The sequence below is a fragment of the Balaenoptera borealis genome (assembly GCF_965194805.1).
Source record: "Balaenoptera borealis genome assembly, chromosome: 6".
In the NCBI taxonomy this organism is placed as follows: domain Eukaryota; kingdom Metazoa; phylum Chordata; class Mammalia; order Artiodactyla; family Balaenopteridae; genus Balaenoptera; species Balaenoptera borealis.
The window spans coordinates 86,653,554-86,670,675 of record NC_138863.1 but is presented as its reverse complement, the minus strand read 5'-3'; the positions used below and the strand labels follow the sequence as shown (position 1 = coordinate 86,670,675).

General features: G+C 37.0%; 1 protein-coding gene across 2 annotated transcripts in view; it reads left to right on the top strand.

The window, feature by feature from the left end:
- ARHGAP15 (Rho GTPase activating protein 15) overlaps positions 1-17,122 on the top strand; it is a 617,448-nt gene that overhangs the window by 541,268 nt on the left and 59,058 nt on the right. For both annotated transcript variants that reach the window (XM_082395825.1, XM_082395826.1), the window contains one exon: positions 15,980-16,085. In XM_082395825.1, the coding sequence (XP_082251951.1) occupies positions 15,980-16,085 (106 nt within the window). The remainder of the gene's footprint in view (positions 1-15,979; positions 16,086-17,122) is intronic.

Here is a 17,122-nt window from a genome sequence, read left to right as displayed (position 1 = left end):
TGTGTTTCTGCTTGGTAAAACTAGGAGCTAACTACTGATGCCAACTCTGAAGAATAATTTCTCAGCTCACTATGCATGCAAGGTGAACTGAAGAACCAAGTCAGTTATCTGGATAATTTAATCAACATGTATTAATTGGGCATCTAATATGTACAGAAAAATTGAGACAAAAGTAAAGTTTAAGGGTTTAAATTACCTGGATATGACCTCATTTCTCAACTTTTCGCTACTAGTAGAGAAAGCTTTAACGAATGTAGTTTCCAAAAGAGAAGAGAAGTTGATATGACTTAAAGGGATAGGTATAGGAATAAAATGTGTGTTTCAATGTAAGGTCTATAGCAGTCTTTTTTTTTTTTTACTTAGAAATATCACCATTAAGTCTCATCCTTGAACTAGTGTTGTGTTGATAGGTTTTATTTCCCACGCTTCAGAGGTTCAGTCCAATAGGTGATGTAACTCCCTAAGAAAAGATTTGATTGAGGAAGAATCAGAAATCAGAATGTGGAACTAGAATATATTTACATATATTGCACTGCATAACCCTGGGTCTTTCTTCAAGTTGCAAATATATAATCCTGTGGCATTTTATATTTTCTGTACTCTCCCTGCAAGTACCCTATACCCAATATTTTCATCCATGAAAAGAAAGTATCAAATTCCAACCTTGCTTTCTTGATTCTAGAATTTAGTCACTAAATAAAAGATTAACTGCAACAGAAAAACCTAGAGGAAAGTCCAGTATATTATTTTCCTAGAAATGGTTTGATCTGTGAAAATAGTATATTTTTCTATGGCTTAGAACAACTAAAGGTTCTGTACCAAACACAGAGAATTATTTTTGTTATCAAGATAGCACATACTCATTATAGAAAATTTGTAAAATGCATTTAAAATGGGGAAGAAAGTGATCTATATTCCTGTTACTCAAAGATAACTTATCATGGTTAATATTTTGGTATATTTTTCTACAGTCTTTTTAATTAGCTGTTTAGCAAAGCTATAATTATACGGTATCTAAGCAATTGTACAATTTAAAGTTGTCTCTTTTAACAGATTACAAAAATAATAAATATTTATTGAAACTAACTTGAACAGAAAAGTAAAAAGAAAAAAATTAAAATTACTCTGAATTTCATCATTGTATTTTGTAGATATTTCCTTTTGACCTGTTTGTTCTGCATTTTTTCCCCTGGACTTTTTAAAACATATGCAACATAGGATAATTTGTATATAATACTTATCATTGCTTAATTGTTCCGTCTTTATCACTTTAATTGTTCCCCGACTCAGTTTTTTCAATACAGTTATTATAGGTATAAAGGATGTTTACTAAAGATTCAGGAGTTATACAGTTATTATAGATATAAAGGATGTTTACTAAAGATTCAGTTTTTTCAATACAGTTATTATTGTTTACTAAAGATTCAGGAGTAAACATTCTGCTATTCTCTGAAGCTTTGATTTTTGCGAAGGGAAAACTTTAGTAACTCTCCAGTGCAATGTTCTAATGATGGTGTTTGCTAGCAAATGCCAGAACTGAATAGCATCAGACACTGTTTTAAATGGGCATTAGAGCTTTCACCTGAACTATGAAGGGTGAAGCCCAAGAAAATCATTTCCTGGAATGAAATGGGAGCCAGAGAGAAATAATTCAATGGAGGCTTCTGAGTTTGGGGTCCAAATAAGTATAAAAAGATACTTAGTTTCATTTATAGTGTCTCTATTCTTGAGTTCTAAATTTTGATTCATCAGTCAGTAGGGCTTACATAATAAACCTTCAAGTAAACTTTTCAAGAAAGCAGTGCTATTATAAATCTTTGCATAGATGAACGTGTCTTTCTGTTATCCTAACATGAAAAAGATGATTGAAGTGTGCACACAGTTTGAAGACCACAGTTTTCCCTCTGAACAACAGATACTGCTTTTACTTCAGAATTTAGTGAGATAAGTCTTAGGAAAGCCTGCATGACTACTTACTTAGTTTTATTTTTGTTCTAATAATTGTAGGATAGTGCTTGATCTTCATCATTACAAAGTTTTGCCAGACTGTATGAAAATAATATATCTACCCAGTGATGTTTTCTTAGAACCTAGCTGTCATTTTTAAAGAGAGAGTTTTTTTCACTCACAGACATTTTCTTTAATTTTGTCTTTGATTATTGAATATTTTTCAAATGTGCTGGTTTCTTCCTCAAGTACACTTACAAGTTGTAGACAATCTCTCAATTCTCTGACTTCCAACATGTCTTCTCCCTATCATTTTTTGTTTCCACATTCTGGGGAAGCTTCTGTAGTTTGTCATCCATATCACTGACCTAATTTTTCTACAATGACAGTTTGGCCTTTAATGTAAAATTTAATTTTGTTTTGCATTTTTAGATTTCACACTGTCTTTCCTCACCATCTATCTCCTTATCATCTCATCCTAGTATGTTTTCATCTTATCCAGTTCTCTCCCTATGGCTTGCTGACCCTTTTGATTAGACTCCTTGATATACAAAATTCTGTTGAAAATACTAAGTAGTTTCCTAATTGTCTCATGGTCATTGTGAGAGTTCTGCATTTCTGAGCATTGTTCTCTTACCTGAAATGAGTTTTTTCATAGGTCATGCGTTGTTGGAAATTTTGTTATGTTTACTCATCTCAAAAGGTGGAAATGCATGCAACATTCTGTGCACATTGCATTTTGCCTTTCACCCTCTGCTTTAGTTTTAGCCTAATCTTTGTCCTGGAGTACCATCCAGTTGACAAACTGATAATCACAGCTCTTATATTTATTCTTTTCTAGCACACTTAATGACTTGTGGCCCTACTATCCTGATGATATTTCTCCCACCATGTTTCTTAACTCACTGGCATTCTAAAAGATGAAAGACATACGACATTAGAATTCCAAGAATGTGTTCCTAATAGAATTTTGCCAGTCTCCACCTCCCTCCTATGTTTTACATATGGGACTACAATTCCTATGGTGATATGCGCCATCATCTGCCTTCCACTCTCAATTATTATTATTATTATTGTTATTATTATTATTCTGCCTTCCATTCTCAATCTCCTTGGTTATTTTGTGGAAACTGCTATCTCTAAATTGTTGCAGGCAAAAGAGAAGTCTTCATCCATAGTTAGAAGGGCAGAGGACAGGTGAGGAAGGGAAGAAGGAAACGATACTGTTCACAGTACGCAACACTATCAGCTGAGTAGGAAAGGGAGTTTTTGGTTGGCACAGACCTTGAGTCTTTGATTCTGAAATCAGACAGTTGAAGAAAGAAAAGGATGTTTCTATCTGCTCTGAGAAAGGCAGGCTCTCTGGTTCAATAGTTCAATAGCACAAGTGGTCCCACTTGTGCTGGCACTTTCCAGTTAAATTCCATCTGTCTTGAAGGAAATTACTCTTAACTTTTTGTCACCACGTTGCCTGTGAGTCCCTGTTTAAGAATTCTAGTCTTTTTTTCTTTGTCTTCAAGCATATTTAGCGATGAGTTCCAAGAGGTGGTTAGGTGTTGCCAACCAGATGCCATTTTTAAACCAAAAGTCAAGATTTGCATCAAGGACATCACATTGAAAGTCTGCATTCAAATTCTCCCTTGGAGTGTGACCTCTGTCTATGACTTCTTCTTTACATTTGCGTCTTTACCTGGAAATGGTAACAGACCTGAGAGGAGGATGTTTATTTTTAGTCTTGCCATTTGCAAGGAAGGCCCTTTGAGCTTCTAAGAAGATGCTTAGTATCACTAAATGAAAATCAATCGTTTATCGTAATGATCGATTTTAAAATATTATTTTTCCATTTGGGGGATTTTTTTTCATTGTCTAAACCACACCTTGGTTCTTTTTATAAAAAGAATTTTGGACTTTACACCACAGGAAAAAAAAATTTCTATTAGCTTGAATTGCGGGTAAGGAGGTGTGCAAATGGCCTCAAGTTATACATTTGCAGAGGAAATATCATCCAGATGCTCAAGTCAGCCTTTTCTTGCCAGACAACTAAGAACCATACCAAAACTGAGTCTAAAATCTTTAACAAAAGAATTCCACAATCACTTACCTTTGAAACGGACATTAATTAAAAGAAACATATCCCTTGTGATTAGAGTTTAACTACTATTAATCAGGGTTCACCACACAATTAACACTTTGAACTGATTAGCAGATGGAAATCATAGCAAGACATTTTGAGGTTAAAATAGTGAATGGACATATTCTCTTACCCAACTCACTGTCCCTCATCTTTTAAAAGAAAAAAAAAGAAATTAAGCACTCCAGTCATAACGAACTGGGCAGATTTTGTTTTCAGTGAGGTGTTTGCCATTACATATTGCACATAATGTATGGCACTGTTAGGAGGAAAAAATTGGAGTCAAAGTGGCTGGAAAGTTAGGTCTGCTCTGTAGCACTGTGAGATTGTTGACATCTGCCGAGGTTGGAGCGCTCAGTAAGCAGGAAATGGGGTGTCACTCTGAGTGGTAGTTTACCATTATCCTGGCATCCTAATGAAGTGTCTGCAGTGCACAGAGCTTCTGGATGGCATCTTAACGCACGGCTAAGCAAAAGCACTTCTCTCCCTGTCACTGTCATCCATCTGCCTGCACCCTACTGTAGCCAATGGGATGGAACCATGCTACAATGTGCTATAAGCCATTTAGAGTTGCACATTGCATAATCAGTCCCATCAAATATGTTAAAAATGGCTATTATTGGTTATTTTCTTCAAACTCTGGCACCTGGAGTTTGATACATTAAAGTTAAACTTTTCCAAGTGCTGTTTATGCTATTAATTCCGCATTCCCCTTCCCCCCACTATCTAAATGGGAATGAGTTGCATCCTCATTGTCTTAAGTCCTGTTAATGGACTGAAAGAGTTGTATGAATATTCATTAAAAACTTCACTGTACATCACACTTGGTGAATTTGTCAATTTACAGTGTAATGGAATGGTCATTTTCTTCAAGATAACCGTTTTTAAGAAAAGGACAAAGAATAAATCAACTCAGATCACAGATTGGTTGTTTTCATCTTTGAGCACATTATTTAGTTTGCAGTGATAGTTTGAGGTCTTTTGATAGATTTCTTTAAAGACACAGTGCATTTCACCAAGTACATTTGCAGTTTAAGCTAGTATTGTCAATGTCGGATGATTACATTTGGTGTTTTAACATTACCTCCGATGAAATTCTCATGCAGTAAAGAAGAGGATATCTGTTATGAGGTGGCGTAAGTAGAGCAAGGCGTGTGTGTTATCCTCCCGGAACGTCTAAATAGATCATGTGTGATCCTCCGGCCGTAGCTGCAAAGCAGCTGGATTGTGGTGGCGAGAATTGACGTGGTAAGATGGCCACCAAGTTGAGAAGGCGCTTTCTGTCACAGGCAGGGGCAACAGGAATCTGCTAAATTCAGGGGGTAGGGTGGGGTTAGATAAACAAGAGGGCATAACATAATTCGGTTGCATCAGGAATTTTTTTCGCAGACATTAAAACTATGGTAAACATAACAGCGGGGAGGCTTGTACTGCAGCACAGTGGGAAGCTCAACGCGTCTGCCCGCACCGTGCCTGGTTCAACCACTGCTAGAAGTCTCCGAATTTCATTAGCACTCAACAATTCACCCAGTTCCCCAGAAAAGGAGAAAAAACCCAGGCACCAAAGCCCCTCACTAATTATTGTAAATGCTCCCAGGTTACAGTTTTCGGGGGACAATAATGGCAGAATGATGTTAAACTAGAACGAAAGAGTCATTCTGAAATAAAAAAGAATAAAAGGGCTCGCTTGTTTCTTTATTTGTGTTTGTTTGAAATCAGTGCAGTCTTTCATTCGATGGGTAAGACAGTGTGTTAGAATATTAGACCACCTCTTTACAATGAAATTTTAGATGACCTAACCAAAGTGTGTACAGCTCTTTCTGAGCAGTGAAAGTACAGGTTGGTTTCACAAATGACATCTTCCACTCCACCCCCTGCCCCCAAATTTATGCAAGTTCGTCTCACAAATCTCTGAAACAGAAATTGTATCCTTTGGAGGAAATTTGTAATAATACAAAAATTAACGTGGAATCAAATGTAGGAAGACTGGCAAACTACTGTAGATTATTGCAAAATACTGCATGTCAAATTCAAGTTTTAATCTCCCCCTCAAAGAATGGAATTATTTGAGAAAAATATTGGCTTTTTCACAGGGAGAGGGGTCTGCTATTAATGCCCGTAAACATTTTAAATGGCACAATTTTTTAATGGAATGATAGGTGTTTATTTTTGCTAAATCCAGGCTTGGGAATCTGGTTTCTTCATTCATCTCCCCCCAGCTGCTGTCAGCATTACAGCACATCAGCTTTCCTTCATGTGCGGATATTTCTCCAGAACTCATTTGCAAAAAAGTCGAAGCAATATTCAACACCACATCCAAACCTCTTTTAAACACACAAAGAGATAGGAAAACACATCAGAACTAGACCATTGAGAAAATCCTCCTTTCAAATTTACTGTCTGCTTCACATGCTAGTATAAAATATCCCACAAAGTCCTGTTTGTGATCCATTTGAAACAATCTTGATTTGCTTAAATTGTCACATTCTTCTTGCACATTTCTTCCTAAATGCAAAGATGGCAAAGACTTCTCCTCCCTCTTCATTATAAAAGTGCAGAATTTCTGGTTTGTTTATTCCTAATGGAACACTTGAGAAAGAAGAAAATATATAAATATCTCCTTCGGAAGATTAGTTGTCTCAATCTTTTTAAAAGAGAGTATTTGTTCATTTCTTCCCCATGGTAAACAATTTGGGCTTTTCATTGTAATTTTCCATGGTCAAATTAATGCATTTCACTTTACTGTCTTGGTCCCATGGTTCCAAAACATCGTACTTTTTACTATCCTTATTTCTTCTATATATATTAATGTATGTCATTTAGGACATAGATAGGGATAGAACCTAAGCTCCTTTTTAAACAAATTTGTTGGCAGAACCTTCTACTTCATTGTAACTTACTGAACAGAATCTGGAAAAACTCACAATCGAACAAAGTAAACTACATCGTACTCCTTATGAGAACACATTTCCAAGCAAAGGATTTCAGGCAACAAATGGCATACCTGTTTTGAGTATTTCAAATGAAGCATCAGAAATTTCATCTAATCTACTGGTAAATATTCTATTGACAAGGTCAAGAACAGAGAAAACTCTGGCCCCAAAGACAGAAGAGAGAATAAGCATTAAAAAAAGTGGACAGTTTATCAACTTCAATTTCTAAAGGACTGTGCAGTCCCTTTACAGGATGTAGAGGAAAGTCCCCGAACTCTACTGAAAGTATGTCCATATGTATGTGATTCTTCAAAGATTATGTTAAGGATGTTAATGAAAAAAATGGCTAATAATTTCAAGAAACCGTAAAGAAAGAGAGAGAGAGGGAGAGGAAAGCAAGCTGTGGCAAAAAAACCTGGGCTCAGCAGCTTTCTGGGGGAAATGGTGAAATGTGACTATGTGATTTACAATGAGAAAAGGTATCTACAACATACAATTTTCTACCTAGCTGCAAATAATAATTCATAGTGATGTCCCTTCCAGATAAAAGACCTTTGCTATGTAGGACCCATGTGGTAAAATGATCATGATAAATGTCAGACCAGTGCAGGTAACGGCTTTACAAACCATTAAGATTAGCTGGCTCTTTTTTCCGATGATAACGGTAAGCATGCTGTGACTCTATGTGGTAATAATATCTCAGTCCTGATAAATGCCAGAGCCAGGCAGAGGTGTTTATCATTCCCAGTTCAGAAATGCTGACTAAAGTTACCACGTGTTGCCTGTTTTTCTTCTTTTACAATACTCTCACAATTAAAAAAAAAAAAAAGCTGAATCATACAATTATTTTATCCCCCATTTCTTAAAGGAGTTTGATGCTTGTGCTATTAACTCTCCCCTGCTCTTAATGCCACTGTGCAGCCATGTCGAATGAACTGGCTGGAGAAAGAGTTCACCTCATACTAACCACTACCTCCTCTTGAGAGGTGTTTTGTTCCAAATGAATAGTTATGGATAAAGTTGAATATGCTTCTTCAAAAAATATTTTTAACCCAAAAGACAGGGGAAAATATTTCTTCGTTCACCTTTTTCTTAATTGTGTGACAGATCCTAGTTGTTTTCAAGTGTGATTTTTTTAATCCCCTATAAATTTAATTTGTCTACCAGTGGAAAGAGGTAGACACATTAAAACTTTAAATCTAGAAAAGTATTTGTAGGATTGCCACCCTCATGAAAATGTACAAAGATAATGCTTAATGTAAATAGCTACTTGAGTATTTGAAAAGAATTACTCGTTTATGGTTAGAAAGATGTCAAATGTCTCAAAACGATAAGCCTCTTTTTTTTTTTTAAGGCTTGTAAAACCAGATATGCACGGATAAATATAGTTTAAAGAAAATTCTCAAAGGAGAACTAAATAAACTAGTGAGCTTTATTTTCTGAGCACACACTCTCACCTGAGGATGAATTAGTATCATTTGTAAGTTACAGAAATGTACTTGGCCACCATGACGCTTCCAAAATTACTTTGAAAACAAGAAATTTTAGGGAGGATACTACGATCATGCTTTTCCTGTGAAGACTGCTGCCATTACCTTACTCTTTGATTCAGACAAAGAGCGGCATTGCTGCAAAACTGAGGAAATTTGTTTTAAGAGACAGTTCCAGGTTGGTGAATTTTAGAAAATGTTATCATCCCCAAATTGATTGCACCAAAGCAATAATCCAAGTTATTAAAAGTTACTTAGAGCCTAAAACTTGAATACGTTTTCCAAACTTGCCCCCAGTGTGAGGTCAATACACCAGAAGTCCCTAGGATAACATAGATACAGTTACATGAGAAAGAAAAGGTGATTAAATTACTTTCTTGAATGTATTTGGGGACGTACAAAGAAGTTAAGAATAATGATTCGAAGACCTTCAGAAATTGATTAGAAAAAATTTTACATTTGTGACTTGGTATTAATTGAATTTCTCAATTATTTTGAATTTTTTGGTATAGTGAACTAACACCCAAGAAGCATTTTGAGTTTAACAATTATCTTAGAGGATTCCTTCAGTCAAAAGAAAGATACAAACTCCACTGATAACTATATAATGATATGTCTTACGTTTAAACATCTCTGGGACATATTTTGTATCTTATCCGCCCCTCTAGGCTGTAAAATGACAGTAGATAGGGATCAACTTTGTGTTTGCCACACGCTGCACGTTGGTCTTAATAAACATTTTTTTCTTCAACCGTGTGTACATATATATGTTTAATACTCTAAAAATTATTTAACAAAAAGGTATTTTTTTCTTTTCAATAATTTTCTAGTTGGTATTGCCAGAGACTAGGAGTAGAGGTGAAAAGAAACAGAAGTTGGCCTTAACAAAACTAAGTTTGCCCCTAACAGCATGCTGTAGATGGCCTAGCTCCTCCTGCACAAGGACCAGAAATGGCCTCTGGAAATGATGCTAAACTGGCCAGGATGCTGAAACTTTCCTCACAGGTTGAGGAATCCATGGACTTATGTCGATCAGTTGGCCAGAGAATTTTTGTTACTGACATTCATTAGCTATGGAGAGTTATTTTTAAAATTCTTCCTAAAAGGGAAAAATTGTTCAAAAATCAGACAGCACATTAATATCTCCTGGAAGTAGAAACAAAGAATACAACAGAAATCTGGGGTACCAGTGAGGGGATTAGATCTAATACGCAGGTGATCCCTACTAGAGAAAGTAGATTCAGTTCCTGCTGCATCTTTCCTGCCCTGTGTTCTCAAGTTGAACTGTCTTGACATAGATTATCAGCACCTAAAATCAAACTTACCAGGTAACTGCAGACATTAAGAATGTGTCTTCCTTTTAACTAAATATAAAAAATGGCTCTTCAGTTTGGAGGGGGCGAGGGGAGCAGAATCTTGAAAAATTGCAAATTGCCAGCTCCAGGTTAGCCTGAAGTCCATTGTTCTTCCTTTTTATGATGCAGTGGCACGTCTATTTATAATACACTACGTCTACTTATGAATTAGAACCAAACACTCTTTCATAATGGACAGCATTCTAAGTATTTATGGCTTCATATGATTTGGGAAATGGCCTTGAACTATGAACAATCATGTGTCAGGGCAGATAGGATGATTCAAAAGAAAGATTTTAATGGGAAGGGTACTTACATTCAATAAGCACTTATAATATGTGCATTTATGTACATTGAAACATTTAATTCTACAAATGGGTTGTGTGTGTGTGTGTGTTTAAATGAGGAACTGGAAGCATCAAAAGTTCCAGCAACTTGTCCCAAATCATAACTGCAGAGCAAGAATTCTAACCTAGTTCTTTCAGACTCCTTCATGATATACCACTTCTCTTAATTCATAACAGGGATTTAAAGCCTCTACTTGCATCCATTTGTAAGTCTTGAATTTGCTCCCCTCCCCACAGTGTTCCTCCCTGAAGTCAATGTAAATTATTTAAAGAAAGTTGTCAAGCGATTGTTGTCATGCCTTGGATGATTCCTCAACACCCAATTCAAATTTTATAATTAAAAATCATGTCCTCAAAGATTTGCGTCCAGTTGTATGGTACACTAAAAAAATAAAATGTTCTCTGAAGATAATCATTCCTCCTATAAGCCGGGACAGTCTCTGAATTCTGAAATGGTGATGATACAAAGAATAGAAAGTGAATAGAAACTAAACTGCTTTCTTCCAAATATAGCCCTGACGTATAAGTGACTACCATTTTTTTCATACAGGATGCACTATACATTCCAGAGCAACTTTCAGAAGCAGAACAGCTGTGATATTGCTGACCTCCTCAAAACAAAGGGGTACAGTTGTCCTTTAAGAATTACAAATAGAAAGAATAGTACTACTGATACATTGGTTACTGGGAGAATCTGGTCTTTTCTTCGCCTGGGTGAACCTACATAACAAAGCAGAATTAATTTTGAAATATGATTTAACATGTGACTATAAATAAGTTAAGAATAATAAATGCATAGATGATAAGGCCGGAAAAGTGTCCAGGGGTCGTGAGGTCCAGGGTTTTGCACTGCACAGAACTCTTTCCATCGTTGTATAACTTTCTCTTATCTCTGCAAAAAAAGGCATTCGGTTGTAAATGTCCTTGTTTTAGTAGCAACATTTCATGCAGATAAATGCAAATGCATCATAAACCATATTTTTAAAAATGTGTCCTCAAAACCATGAATCAGGGGAAAACTGTAAAGCCACATCCTTACCATAACATTAAAGGCTATTTCACATCGTGTAGGAGCTGTTACTTCTCTAACTAGCCTGGAGTTGTTTTTGAAGAAGTTCATTTACAAAAGAGTTTGATGTAGTTTGAGAATATGGGGCCAGGTGAGTGAGGAATAGGCATTAGTAAACAACAGTTTACTATTTCAATATGTACATGTACACTATGCATATTTTTACATAGACATTTTTGCTACTATTGTGTAGCAAGAATGAAGCACTACAGAAGATTTTGTATGCAATGTGGGTTCACAGCTCAGAGATTGGAGAGGCTCTTGGGATCTGGGTGGGAACTAAAATGGACGTATTAGAGAACATAGAGTAGATACAAACATAAATCATAAGGGAATGAAGGTAGGAGCAAATGTGAGTGAAAAAGGAAAGAATCATGGAGTTTTTCTTTAATTACTGGCAAGATTTTGTATAAGTCTCTTAGTATACAGTTTACCTAAGAGGTTCTCTAATTCTCCATATAGAAAAGGTTCATTTCCCCCCTTTTAGACATAATGTAAAAGAGTCAGAGATATCTCAAAGTCTTCTCAAAACTCTCAATACTTCACGATAATGAGAAACCATATGCTGAAGGAGAAATATTAATAGAAAATGCTGTCTTTCAGATGCTCACTGAATCAGTTGAAGACAGTTGACGCATCTTTAGTAAACTGTGTCTGAATCTTAGCTCATTAACCACTCCTGTATTATGTATGCTGATTCCAGCTCCTAATATGACACATCAATAAACCAGATCAGAAAAGGTGTCATTTTGATTCTAATGTATCCAATTGTATTTTTAGATGTTCCTCTACTTAGAAGTGTTTGTGTTATTTCCTGATTTTACAAGCTATGGAAGAGTGGGTATGGTATTGATTTGAAGGGGAAACCACTGCTTTCCTATAACCTTTTCAAAGATTTTGTTCTGATTATGTTGTAAGAGCAATAAATTGCTCCTCCTTGATAATATTTCAGCCCTCTCCAAGCCATTGTCCAGTACCCCCTCCACTACTTAAGTGTAACTCAGCCGCAAATATGTATATACCACCATTCATTCCAGTTCCTCAATTATGTGTGAAAGCAGAGGAAGAGGGGGAAAATGTTTCTATAAAGTATTCTTCGTGTAGGATGTTTCTTACAAGCAGATATGGGAACCACCATGTACTTTTATAAGAATTCTTGCATGGAACTGAGCTGCTAATCAAGCAGATCATCAGTCTCTCTGCCCACCACAAGTTATTTAGTGTGTTGTACAATGTCAGGCTACCATAGCAAGTGTATCGTCACCAACTGGCACCAACTCAGTTCAAGTATTAGGAACTACATTTTGAACGCTCACTGCAACCAGGTAGTATGCTCATTGCTGATGATAAAAGGTGAACCATACCCAGCATGGGCCTCAAAAAAGGTGGGGGTGGTGAACATTTATGGAGTACCTACTTTTTACTAGTCATTGTTAGGTTCATTACATACTATCTTGTTCAATCCATAAAACTGGCCTCAGACATTTTTCAAAGAAAATAAGAAACTTGTCCAAGACCACACAGCTCATAAAAAGCTGTTACAGAATTCAAACCAAGGTCTGTCTGTTCCAATCTGTGTTCATGTCTTTCCTTTGTTCACTAATTCTTTCTTTATTCATTTAACCCACTGTATACCAGTATAAGAGCTGCCTCAGTTTATGGGAAAATTCTCAGTTTAATGGGAAAAATTGAAAGGCATTCAAGCCATGAAAGTATCATGCAGAATGTTATCTACATAGAATGTCCTAAGTGCAATGGAACATAGAAGAGGGACTTTGTCTAGGGAAGGTCATAATTCTTTTACCTAATGGTTAAACAGACAAAGTAAAGTTTTAATTCCTACCCAGGCACCATAGCAGTGACCTTGCACATTCAAGTATTTCCAATTAAGCAACGCCAGCCTTTCTTAAACCTACCCTGACTGGGGCATATTTCCCTAAAACTGAGGTTTGCTGGATAAAGCCATTTAGACCACTCTCCATTTATTGTCTGTCAGGCTTAGATTATGGCCGCTACTCCTATAGTCCTCAATGTCAACAGATTCCTTTTTTGGAGACTCTGACATTGACCTAATCATAACCATGGCCAGAGACTTCAGTGAACTTAGAAAGGTGTCCTCTCCTTCCTTTCCCTCCTCTCCCTTCCTCACCTCTCCTAATTTCATCTTAATTGCTTGAATCAAGTAGTTCAGCAGATCCTTAGGTAAATTAAACTACTAGCATCCTGCCAAACTATGCAGAATGTACCCATCTCATAAATATATAAATGTATGTATATGTACATGTTTATGTATATGATCATTGGTGTGTTGCATTAGCTTCAGATGGCTAGATACAGGGTATCCAAGTATCCCTAAGTGCTCTGTCCTGAACATACTGTACCACTTTTCCTCTCATCTTCATTGACTTGTTTCCCTTCTTTTTCTGAGTTTCTCATATCCTATAGGCTCCAACTGGTCCTGTGAAGCATCACATTGTCTTACCATCATTAAGCTACAAGGTGGCTTTCTACCCTTTGGCAGAAAGATTAGATCTGCTGTCTGCTGTGATGTTGCAACTGGCTTTTCTGTTTTTCTCTCTCTTTTTCTCTCCCCTTTGTCTCTTTCATTTGCAGTTGTCCAATCCATATTATGCTGGAATTCTTCTAAGAGTAAGTGCAGTTTTGAAAGCTCAGACTGTGGGAGGCATTATTTATAGGCCTCTGTGGTTTCAGGAAGAAGAAGAAACGCTTCCAAGCAGAGTTCTACTAGGAAGACTGCCCCCACCCTACTTTAGCCAAATACTATCTTCTGCAGGATATTTTCCTGTAATTCCTTATAAAAAGTTTCTTTTGCAAGAGTGTATTTAAAAAAGAGGAAAACAAAACACGCTGCCAGTTTCTACACTAACTCTTTCTTGCCCCACTCTATAAAGTTTATATACCTAATAACAGGTGATTATGAACTGGGCTTTTGGAAGCACATTGTATTAGGAAGTACGTTTGGTTTAGTATCAGAGACCCACCTTCAAAGGCTTCAGTACACAAGGACTTATTATGTTAAAGAAACTCAGAGACCAACAGTGTAGGACTGGTCTGACTGCTCCGCAGATTCAGGGAAGCTCTTTATACTGTGTGTCCCACTCTGCATAGCCTCAGTTCTCAAGGTCATCGCATGGCACAGCCATGCCGTCTACATTCTGAGGAGCAGAAAGTCCAAAGGACCACAAAGATAAATTAGCCCCCTGCACACAGCCTCCCCGGAAGTCCCGCATAATACTTTGCCGTCTCATTGGCTGGACTCTGTCATACGGTCATTCCAGCTGCCAAGCAAGGAAGCTAGGATAAAGGATGTGGCCATCCCTTCAACAGCGGGATTGTCTAGCTAAAGAAGAAGAGAATGGATATTGGGTGGGTGCGTGCCTTACATATTATTCTCTTATCTATCATCTTTTCCAGCAGTGGCCTCTTTAGAATCATCAGGAGCTCTGTGCTAGAAGTTAAAGTATAGAAAGGAAAGGCACCTGAGTCAGTGTATCTAAAGAGTTTAAGTTTGAGAAGTAATTATAATTCTGGGCCCTGGTTAAAACTATGGTAAGATAAATTCTCTAGTATACTAAGTAACTCAGTTCTTCTTATGCCACCCATGCCCAGAAAGGCAAAAAGAAACAAAATGAAGGAAAACAACCAATGTGATATGTAGTTTTGAACAACTTCCTATTTTTTTAAATATATATGACCAAAAAATTAAAAATCAATAAAAAATACAAATTAAAAAATAAAACAAAATGTATATGAATAAGTATTATGCTTTCAAATTTATTTGCACTTTTTTGTTGTACAGCAAAAGCAAAATGTATTAGGGAGAAAAGATAACATAGAACTAATTTTAAAAATTCTTTACTTCTCCACAAAATCAAGCAAAATAATAGAATATTGGTAATTGAATCAGAATGTATGTCCTTGTGTGTTTGTTTTACATTGTTGCTGTAACAAATTATCACAAACTCAGTGGCTTCAAACCATAAGAATTTATTATCTTACGTTCCTGAAGGCCAGAACTGTGAAGTCAGTTTCACTGGGCAAAAATCAAGGTGCTGGCAGGCCTGTGTCCCTTCTGGAGGCTCTCTTTCCTCAGCTTTTCTGGTTTTTAGAGGCTGTCTTTACTCCTTGGCCAATGGTCCTTTATCACATAGCCAAATCTCCTTTTGTTTTCATTGTCATATCCCCTCTCTCTCCGACTCTGACCCTCCTGCTTCCCTCTTAGCCACCTTTGTGATTACATTGGGCCTTCCAGATAATCCAGAATAATCTCCCCATCTCAGAATCCCTAATTTAACCCCATTTGCAAAGTCTCTTTTTCCATGGAAGGTAACATTCACAGGTTCCAGAGATTAGGACATGGACATCTTTGGAAGGCCGTTATTTACCCTGCCACAACTTGTAAAATAGTAAAGCATTTATGAAAACTGATGTAATACCTGATCTTAATAAGAAGATCATGTCAGAGCCACACTATTGCTGCTTTCATTTTCCCATGATCTAATTCAGAGTCAAAATAAAGAAACTTCATGATACTGATTTCAAGTATACCTATTCCCTTTGGCTGCTAATTAGAACTTTAAGTTGCTCAGACTTAGTCCAGAATTCTCCTAAGAAAATTCCCTCATGCACCTAAGAAATCACATTCTTTTCTAACCTTCCTTTTTAATTTCTTTTTTTTTTTTTCAGAAAAGCAAGACAATAACACAAGAATTGAAACTATAAAGTCTCTTGTACAAAAACTCCCTCCACCAAATCGTGACACCATGAAAGTCCTTTTTGGACACCTAACTAAGTAAGTTGCAAAGTTTCTGGTTGTTCTGTCATAGTCTCATTTCCTAAACGAGCAATATTTAATTTCAAATCTCTAATACAAGAGTTTCCGAATGCATCGGTCTCAGATTTCCCTCTCTAGCTGATCTACGTCTTCCTGCAGAAGCTGGGGAATGTGCTAGAGGTAGGAAGGGGAACCTACAAAAGGAACTTTTAAAATAATTTCTTTTTTCTGGCTTTTCAACAAGTAGATGGTTGCTGATTGATTGTCAGAACTGTAGCCAGAGCCCTGGGATGGGCTGGGTTTACTTTGTTATTTAGTATAATGGCAAGAGCTTGAAATGATTCAGACATGAGTTCAAAACCTAGCCTCACCACGTACCAAGAGTGATGACCACAAATAAGTTACTTAAACTCTCTGATATCCAGTTCCTTCGTCTGTAAGACATTGATTCAGATTGATAAGGTGCCATCCATGTAAACAGCTAAAAGAAGAGTATTTCTGGCAGAAAAAAAAGACAGTGTAAAGACCCAGAGGCCGCACAGAGCTTGATGTATTTGCAAAGCAGAAAGCAGGCCAGGCGGGCTAGAGCCTAATGGACAAGGGGCTTGGTGGTGGAGCTGAGGTCATAGATGTTGGACCAGTGTAAGATCACATAGGTTCTTGTGGGCCACAGTGAGAGAGTGGAATTCCATTCCAAATACAATGAAGAGCCATAAAGAGTGCTAAATTGAGGGATATACAAGATCACCCTGGCTGACAGGTGGAGAATGATTTGCAAAAGTGAAAGCAGGGAAACCTATACGGAGGAGACCATAGTAGTCCAGGCAAGAAGTAATGATGACTTCAGTGGAGGCCTTAAAGAGGTATTTTGATGATAGGTCAGATTGGATTTGCTGATGGTTGGGGTGCAGTGGGGAAGGGAAAGGAGAAATTAAGTGTGCCTGTTAGGGTTTGGGTTTGGGCAAGTGGAGAAATGGTAGTGCGGCACGGATGGGTAGAACTGGAGGAGGAACGGATTGAATAGGAAAAGCCGACTGGAGAACTTCATTCTGGAC